We start from the raw sequence: 9,689 nt of genomic DNA, 5'->3' as shown, positions 1-9,689 counted from the left end.
CGTCTGGATAACAGTAGACTGACTGCTCATAAAATATACGACAGGTCTGGACCACTCGTGAATTTTGTTCGTATCTGAAAAAATCTTAGAATACGAAAACATTGGTGAATGCCACAAATTCTCCTAAATCACTTGTACGTACAATTTAAGAACAAATCTGTGCGTACGAACAGTTCTTGCATGAGGCCCATTATGAGCAAATCATCAGAATTCCTAATTTGTTCAGTGACAGCCCCTAAAAGCTTGGTAATCTGGAGACATTTTACAAGACACCAATTTTTCCATCCATCTAAATCACGTGTTGCCCTGCTTTTATTTGACAGGAGGAGTCCCATAATATTTATCCAGTTGATTCCCTAGCAAAACACCCATTGTTATGTGTAGCGTCAAGCCTTTGAAAGTGCCTTAATCATGCAAAAGGATACTTTAAGAAGAGTTCATCTTGGCAGGCCCTGCGGCCCATCCTCATCCTCTTACCTTCCAACCTCTCCAATTGTCCGTACCCACCTTCCTTTTAATGTTTTGTAACTCTTGTTCCCAAACTTTTAAATGCTACCAGGTCACCGTCAAGTCTGGCTACCAAGGAGAGGTTGTTGGGCAAAGTGTGTCACAGGGCCTGTCCACTTCTCATGTACTGCAATGTCTCCATCATCATAAATTAGGGTCAGTGTGGTGGTTCTTAATAGCTCCTGGAGTCTTATCTGCTTTGTTTTTGATTGATCTCAGCTATCTGGGCAGCGTTGTTGTGACCAGGTCCTCTACACCGCAATAGGTAAGGGTTGGATCCATGTCTGAAAGGGGGGGGTTAGCAGGTGGGACTTTTTGATCACCTCGTCCTTTAAAGGGGAATACAAGACTTTGAGTGTTTGTTTGATTTGTTCCTTTTATTAGCTGGTACATGTGGCTATTTTCATTTTTTTATATTTTCCTTTTTGATGAGGGGCTATGCATTTTAAGTTCTGCAGTCTTAGTACATTATGCAGTCTGACTGATTTGCATAGGCCATCTGTTCCATAATAAATTAGATAGAATAAATATTCTTTAATATAACCTAATGTTCAAGTTGTTTGCTAACTGAGCACATTCACATGCAACTTTCTGTCCAATATTAGAAATACCCACCAAATGGTGATCTTCTTGAGTTTACACATAGAACAAGGTTTCATTAGCCTTAAAAAGGTTTCTGTTAGATATATGTGCACACTTATCTGTAACTTGGTTCCCTTTTTAGGAGACATAAATCAAGTAAAAGTTCAACCATAACTATGTAAAACATTTTGCTAGCAATTTGTTATACAGCCTTGTAAGTACCTTTTGCATACAGTGTATAAACCTAGTACATACCTGTTACTTATCTGGTCTGTACGGGGTACATATCTATTACTTGCAGGGTGCATACCTGGGACTTACAGAGTACGTAGCTGGTACTTATCGGGTGTTAACTTTTTTTTACCGGGTGCATACATGGTACTTATCCAGTACATATCTGGTAATTACCTTGTACTTTCCTGGTACTCACAAGGTATGTATTGGGTGTGTGTACATACAGGGTTTGTGCCAGGTATTGCACCTACTCATACTAGGATGTGTTATGTACTGCTACCACTGTTAAATTCCTATAATATTGTAAATTTACCATTTACTATAATTAAATAGACAACAAACAACATTTATGTAGATAGCAGCATTCTTGGATTATGTTAAAAATTATGTTGTTTTAGATTATTTTGGTTATGTAAAATTTTCTATATACAGTCAAATGTCAAAAATATTTTTTTGTTATCAAAGGCATGACCTACTCTGTCAGCTCTGTGCTAACTTTGGTTCTACCCATTTTACTTACATCTATTTTTCAGTAAGTGTACCAGTCCCTAAAGCCTAGATTGTATGATACCACGCCAAGTTCATGAACAACTACATGCACTCTCAGTTTGTCTCTATTTTACAGTTAGAGGCACAGAACATGGCCCACTCAGACTCAATGTCCCCCACCTCACCCAGAACGTGTTCAAAGTTGTCCCAGAGGTGTGAGTTGAAGCTTAGTCTGATGGGAGACTCTGCCAGATGTTATCAGCAGGCTCTCACTATACGTTTGGGTCTGCCCGTTTCTGACCAGCATCCTCCCCCACCATCGGAGCCAACTCACTACCAGGTAGTGGTCAGTTGACAGCTCTGTCCCTCTCTTCACTCGAGTGTCCAAGACATGCGGCCGCAGATCAGATGGGATGACAAAGTCGATCAATGAACTGTGGCCTAAGGTGTCCTGGTGCGAAGAGCACATATGGACACCCTCATGCTTGAATGCGGAGTTCGTTATGGACAATCCATGATAAGCACAGAAGTCCAACAACAAAACACCGCTCAAGTTCAGATCGGGAAAGGGTGTGTGTGGGGGGGGGGGCCTGTCCTTTCAACCACTCCCCTCCAAGTCTCACTGTCATTGCCCACGTGAGCATTGAAGTCCCCCAGCAGAACAAGGGAGTCCCCATCAGGAGCGCCCTCCAGCACCCCTTCCAAGGACTCCAAAAAGGGTGGGTAATCTGAACTTTTGTTAGGCGCATTGGCATAAACAACAGTCAGGACCTGCCTGCCACTCGTAGGCAGAGGGAGGCTACCCTCTCATTCACCGGGGTGAACCCCAACGTACAGGCACCGAGATGGGGCATCCCACCCAACCACACCCCTCCAGGTCTCACCGTCATTGCCCGTGTGAGTGTTGAAGTTCCCCAGCAGAACAAGGGAGTCCCCATCAAGNCCCCCCAACATGTAGGTGGAGGGAGTCTACCCTCTCATTCACTGGGGCGAACCCCAACGTACAGGCACCAAGATGGGCGGCAATAAGAATGCCCACTCCTGCTCAGCAAGGGCAACTCCAGAGTGTCCAACCCCTCTTGAGGAGCTGGTTCCAGATCCAGAGCGGTGCGTCGCGGTGAGTCCAACTATATCTAGTCGGAACCTCTCAACCTCACACACCATCTCAGGCTCCTTTCCTGCCAGAGAGGTGACATTCCACATCCCTAGAGCCAGCTTCTGTAGCCGAGGATCAGACCGCCAGGATCCTTGCCTTTGACCACTGCCCGTTGCACATTGCACCCAACCCCTATGGCCCCTCCCACAGGTTGGGAACACATGGGAAGGGGGACCCACGTCTCTTCTTTGGGCTGTGCCCAAACGGGCTCCATAGGTGAAAACCCGGCCAACAGGCGCTTGCCAACATGCCCCATCTCCAGGCCTGGTTCCAGAGTGGGACCCTGGTGACCCACATCCAGACAAGGTAACACTAGGTCTATTGTTAGAACACATCGTAAGGGGTCTTTTGGTTGCACTCTGTCTGATCCCTCACCTTTGACCTGTTTGCTTTGGGTGACCCTACCGGGGCTATGAAGCCTCTGACAACATAGCTCCTAGGATCATTGGTACATTTAATTTTAATATTTATAGACACTTGAAGCATCTATCCATCCTGAAGGAGCCCATACATACATATATACAGACATGCACACAGCCCAGCAAATAGTTTACACATGCTAATATTTGGTTGAACCTCCATTAGATATGATTAAGACACACATTCGCTATGGCATAATTTCTGCAAGCTTCTGCAATTTCACATTTATTTTGGTTCAGAGTTGAATTAATTTCTCACTAAAATCTTGCATTGATGACAGGAGATTTTGACCACTTTGCAAAATCTTCTCCTGCACATCCCAAAGTTACTCAATGAGATTCAGGTCTAGATTTGGTCGTAGCCAGTTCATGTGTGAAAATAATGTCTCATGTTCCCTGAACCACTCTTTGAAAATTTAAGCCTGATAAATCCTGGCTTTGTCATCTTGAAACATTCCTGTGCTGTCAGGGGGGAAAAAATCCATTGGTGGAATAACCTGGTCATTCAGTATATTCAGGTAGTCAGATTACCTAATTTTTTTGGGCAAGTTCACCCTTACTATACGTTTTGGTTAACCAGGTCTGTCCAACGGCCACCCTGCCAACTCACCAACAGGTGGTGATCAGTTGACAGCTCTGCCCATCTCTTCATTCAAGTGTCCAAGACATAGAGCTACAGGTCATAAGACACRATTACAAAATCGATTACCAACCTTTGACCTAAGGTGGTCTGGTACTAGGTACACTTATGGACCACCCTATGCTCAAACATGTTGTTCCTAATGGACAACCCGCGCTTAGTACATAAGTCCAATAAGCAAACACTGTTCTGGTTCAGATCATGGGGACTATTTATCACCCCCTTTCAGATAACTCTATTGTTGCCCACATGGTCATTGAAGTCACCCAGTAGTACAAGGGAATCCCAGATGGCACCCGTTCCAGAACACCATGCAGAAACTCAAAAAAAAAACTGTGTAATCTGATCTGGTATTTGGTGCATAAACACACAAAACAGTCACTACCTTCCCTCCTACAGCATAGAGATGTATAGAGACAAAACCTTTTCATTCAGCAGGGCAAACTCCAACACCAAGGCATGCAGCCAGGGGCTTGTGAGTACCCCTACACCCACCTGACACCTTTCTCTCTGGGCAACTCTGAAGTAGGAGAAAGTCTGGTTCCAGGAGGTGCCTCGGTTTCCCTTTTCTGGGTGAGGTTTTCTGATTCAAATGGGCTTTTGTTCATCAAGAGTTTTATAACCCCTAACAAAAACAAGTTTTTTTCTTAGACAAGTTTAGTCTTTTTAACTTGAGCCTTTTAGTATATATACTGTATATACTGTATATATATATATTTTTTTCTTTTTTCTATTGGGAACCGTCTTCATCAGTTTGAACTCAATCATTGTTTGACTGTGTAAAGTTGTGTGCCAAAGCTGCTATGTAGAGTTTTTCCCAGAGTCATTTTTGCTTGTCTCATCTACAGTAGTATGAAACCAAAATGATTTCAAAATGCTCCAACTTATGCTATGGTTAAAAACAACACCAGCACTGTAGGTTGAGCTTAAAACCCGAGAGATGTTAAAAGGCCGTTAACCCTCTAAATAACCTTATGGTCTCTTCAAACTCTAAATACAAGCCGGTACTTCTGGTTTTCTCAACATTTGGCATCAGTGTTTTTAAAATCATGTTCTTACCCCAGCTCTTTCTAGGACTAAAAACATCTTCAGATACAGTTCTGTTAGATGCGGCTTAAAACTCATCTACACTTTTTTGGTCAATATTTTGTGTCCCTGACATTGAATCTGATTCAAGAATAGTTTACAGTTTTGTTTTTGCTTGTTTATTTTTTCGTTTGAACAATATATATTCTGTTATTTAATTTTTGGGAAAGAAAATGCAAATACTTAAAAGTATTATCAATACCATGGACTCTGCGTAAAGTGTACTGTATGTCTTTAGTGACAATCAAAGCATCCTCTGTTTATAGAGTAGACCAGGTACAGTTGATACAATTACCATGACCACACACACACAAAAAAAACAAAAACACTGAACAGAATGAATTTGTATGTGGAATGTTTTTTGCACGTGTATTAAATGTAATCTATCAATAATAAAAAGGAAAAAATAAAAGAAGTTTATTATTTCCATAGCTCATAAATGCTGTGAAGCTGACTGGCTGCCTTGTAAATACAGTAGTCAGGATTCTATTTAAAATAATTTAATTTAAATTCAATGCAAGTACAATTGAGATATTGTTATACAATATTTAGGACAAAATTTAACCTATTCAATGACCTAAGTTAAATTGAACAGTCATGGAAGGAAGAAAATAAACTATTTTATGGGCAGTTTTAATTTTCAGAGTCATATCGATCAAGTTCCCCACACTGGAAAAAGAGGGTAATACTCATTCTTGTAACTATAAACCAGGCATGTTGTACTCGCAGGTTACTTAAACTGTTCTCTTTGTACCTGATCTACCTGACTTGGTATATCTGAACTCTTTAGTCTGGACTGCAGAACATATCTCACTGCCATGCAAGAGCCAGTGTTCTGCAAACAGCAGCTAACATGCTTGTTTCAACCCTGAGGAACAAATATTTTGCAGAATTGGGGCGCTGAAAATGGGGAGGGCATAAAGACCACCCTTCTCTTAGACTGTTAGAATTCTAAGTGCCCAATGATATGCTTTTGAATGTATTCCCCTTTAAAGTCGTGTTCCATGTGCAAACTGCCATGCATGCCATCGCTAAATATCGCTTTTCCGTTTCCAAAACAAAACAACTCTATGAAAAAAAAATTGTTACATTTGTTGTCCTGGTGCTTTGCTTTTCTTTGGCTTACTTTTCATTATGTGACTGTTCCTGAGTAGTCATTTTCCCCTCCCGCCATCTCTCCCCCTGTCAGCATGGTGAAGCCCATTGTAGACAGTATCCATGTCTATGAATACATATTGATGATGCTTTGTCGCACAGCTGTGATTTTCTCCCTCTACTAACAACACTTAGTTTCTTTCTGCAGCCACGATGGGATGATGGCCTCTCTGTAATGCTAAATGTTTTCTGTGTGTTTGTGGCAGAAACCTTTGGGCTGCCCAGGTACACATGCCTCCATAAACAGGAAGGAGTTCATGAGAAGCTGCAAAATCAACACTTTTTAACAGGGAAACATTTGCATCTGTTATTTTCAGAGTGGGGATGCTTCAGTGCACTAATTATTAAATCTGGCAACAAGTTCTATTTACACTTGGTTTATAGTTTTCTCATTGATGGAAATCATTATTGTCTCTGAAACCAACAGTGCAAGTCCATTTTTAAATTTTGTATCCTCTCAGAAACAATTTTTAACAATCTGATTTACACCACAGTGACACACAAAGGATGTTAGAAGCTGTACATTTTGTGCTTTTCTTTGGATGTAGATTGTTTGGATCAATTTGAGTGAAACGTTATATTCCTAAAGGGCACAGACATTCAGAGTGCACAGATTTAAATATCATCTGGATTTAAATTTTGTGAAAAATGTTAATTACTCAAAATCAAACTGTTTTAATCCAGATTCTGTAGAAGATAATGGTGATATTAAAGTAGTCCCATTCTTTATAAAGTTTTTGCTGGAAATGAGACTTCTGCTGTTTTGGTGACTCACATTGATCCCTTGGCAATGTGTTGCACCTCTTGCTTAGCACGAGTAGAGCTGTTTGGGGGCTGTGTGGGTTCTCATGTGCTCCGTGGTGCACAAACACACTGTGACCAACAAAGTTTAGTCTGGAGTTACCTGTTTCTCTCTCTCTCTCCCTCTCTCTTATCCAGAAAACGTCGAGGTGCGACAAGTGCTCATTTGGGGTCTGAGAGGATTGATGCACTGAGATACCAGCGAATTAAAAAGGCCAAGAAGATGACAATGAACAACAATAACTTCAAGTCCACAAAGAAAGCAGGTGTGCACCCTGTTCCTCTCTCTTCTAACTGTTTAAGCAATGATGTAATTTTACAACCCCAGCTATGACAGAGTTGGGTTGTAAAATGAAAATAAAACAAATACAATGATTTGCAAATCTCACAGTGGAACGTTCATCGTAAGCAAATCGAAGGTTGAAACTAAGAAATTCATTCATTTTGAATGTTACAGCAGCAATATGTCTCAAATAAAGTCGAATCATGTGCAGCAAAAGACTAAAAAAGTCAATGATGCAAATGCAGAGCAGCTAAAGGATCATTATGTAACTAATTAGGCTGAATGGAAACAGGTTAGTAAGAGGACTGGGCATAAATAGAGCATTTTAAAGAGGCATTTTAGAATTGTGAGATAAAGCTATCATGCAAAGATAAAGCCATGTTTATGTTTTATGTGTTTATTGTGTTTAAAATAGACTGACTACAAAGCAGTTATGACTGGGGTCCAAGCCCGTTTATGCATGTCAACACTGGCTCGTGTTGTTTCCAGCATTTTGTCGAACTTGTGTCCCACAGAATTGTAGCATGATGGGGAGTTTTCACAAGATCTGTTTTAAGGCCAATTTGTTACAGCATCTGTTGAGCTCCTTCTCCATGAGTGTTCCTATAAGTGCTTCTCATCAGTTTAGAGTCAACCAAAAGTGTCTCCATTTTTGGTTCAAACGTACTTTTGGATTTACCTCAACGGTAGTTCCAGGCAGGTCAAGCTGAGTATTGACTTTACAATTGTAAATAAACACCTCCTGAAATGAAACATACAATGTTTCAATTGTGTTTAAATAAGGGTTCCGGTGCCCGTTGRCGAAAAAATACCCAGTTTTCAAACCATAGAAAACAATACGAGTAGTTAATTAATTTTCTGCCTATTACAACATCACCAGTCAAAATCATGGACAAAATCAGTTCAGAGTGAGCTTCTGCTGTGTGGTGTCCCTCTCTCGTTTGTGTGCTCGCAGCACCCCCTGCTGGACAGGGTTGCATATTACACACACTTTGCAAAAATTCTGCTTTTCACCTCCGTGTGGAGTTATAAGCATTTTGGTTGTGTTTAAACTGTGTATGAGGCGGATGCCTCCTCATTTGCACGTTTAAACTCCATTTAAATTGCTGTTGTTGTTACTAGTGTGTTGAAGCTTCACGGGATATTGATCGTTGATCTAATTTTTATTGCATGAAAATTTGTTGTTAAAGGCTTATAGGCATATGGGTAAAATGAAATGCTGCGTATTCCACGTTTGATTCCCATATAGCCCAGGAAAACACAACCTTGTCTGCGGATTCTGGAAGGGTTGACGGATTCTCCCTCACTTTGTGTCAAACTACTTTGTACTGTACATGCAAAGGATTGACACTGCTGCTTAGACTGTGTGGTGTAAAATGCCCTGAYCACAGCTCACCRCTCAGCAAATGTCTTTCCTGGTTACTGAATACCTCCAAAGGAAAAGTGTTCACACTGGCCTTGAGCGGTTCCAACGTGAGTTTCCAAATGTTAGGGTTCTCATGCTTCTCCAGCATGTTGCTCTTCGAACAGGGTTCTGACTGCTTCAATGTTGGCTGGTGTGCGTTGGGTCCTTTGTTGCCCGGACCTACCCTTGTTGAGATTGTGACTGGTCCCAGAAGCATGGTGCTTGCTAACGTTGCGGAAGACAGTGAGACGGCTCGGAACAATTGTTTCAATTGTCTGCCTAGGATAAAATGATGATTGTGATAATATTGTTTTAATGAAAGAAAATGCCCACACGATCACATTATCTTTTACCAGGTTATGGAATACTTACATGTAATACACTGAATACATGTATGTGTAATGTACATGTACAGTACATTACATTTAATGTTAGTGGGCTGGATTGACTTGTCCACGGCCACTTCACGTGTTTGTTAACACTTGGTTATGATACACTCAAAAACGAGATATTTTTGTTTCGACGTTGGGACATCAAAGATTTAATTATTTTAAAAATGCCTTGGCATGCATGTAAAACACCATCTAAACTTTTAATTTTATGTGACAGACCATATTTTAACCCTCACATTTCCTTGCACAAAGGACATGAGATTTGTGAATTTCCAACTGTCCCTGCTCACTAGAGCGTGAAGTATTATCTAAGATTTTGGTGTCATTCGAAGCAGAATGATCCCCTCTACCAAAGGTTATGCCCACATTTTCAAAATTGTTATCTATGTATATATACAGTATATACTGTATATATACTGTACATATGTATGTATGTATATATATATATATATATATATACACATGTGTGTGTGTATATATATATATATATATATACATACATACATATGTACAGTATATATACAGTATATACTGTATATA

General features: G+C 40.6%; 1 protein-coding gene across 1 annotated transcript in view; it reads left to right on the top strand.

Moving 5' to 3' along the window:
• The window catches only part of LOC106532013 (protein turtle homolog B), a gene marked incomplete at its 5' end in the record, with an annotated part of 20,318 nt that overhangs the window by 4,232 nt on the left and 6,397 nt on the right, over window positions 1-9,689 (top strand). The window contains 1 exon segment of the mRNA XM_014027995.1: window positions 7,208-7,335. Coding sequence (XP_013883449.1) covers window positions 7,208-7,335 — 128 coding nt within the window.

The sequence above is a fragment of the Austrofundulus limnaeus genome, unplaced genomic scaffold, assembly GCF_001266775.1.
Source record: "Austrofundulus limnaeus strain Quisiro unplaced genomic scaffold, Austrofundulus_limnaeus-1.0 Scaffold707, whole genome shotgun sequence".
Classification (NCBI taxonomy): Eukaryota; Metazoa; Chordata; class Actinopteri; order Cyprinodontiformes; family Rivulidae; genus Austrofundulus; species Austrofundulus limnaeus.
This window is presented reverse-complemented; position numbering and strand designations above follow the sequence as displayed.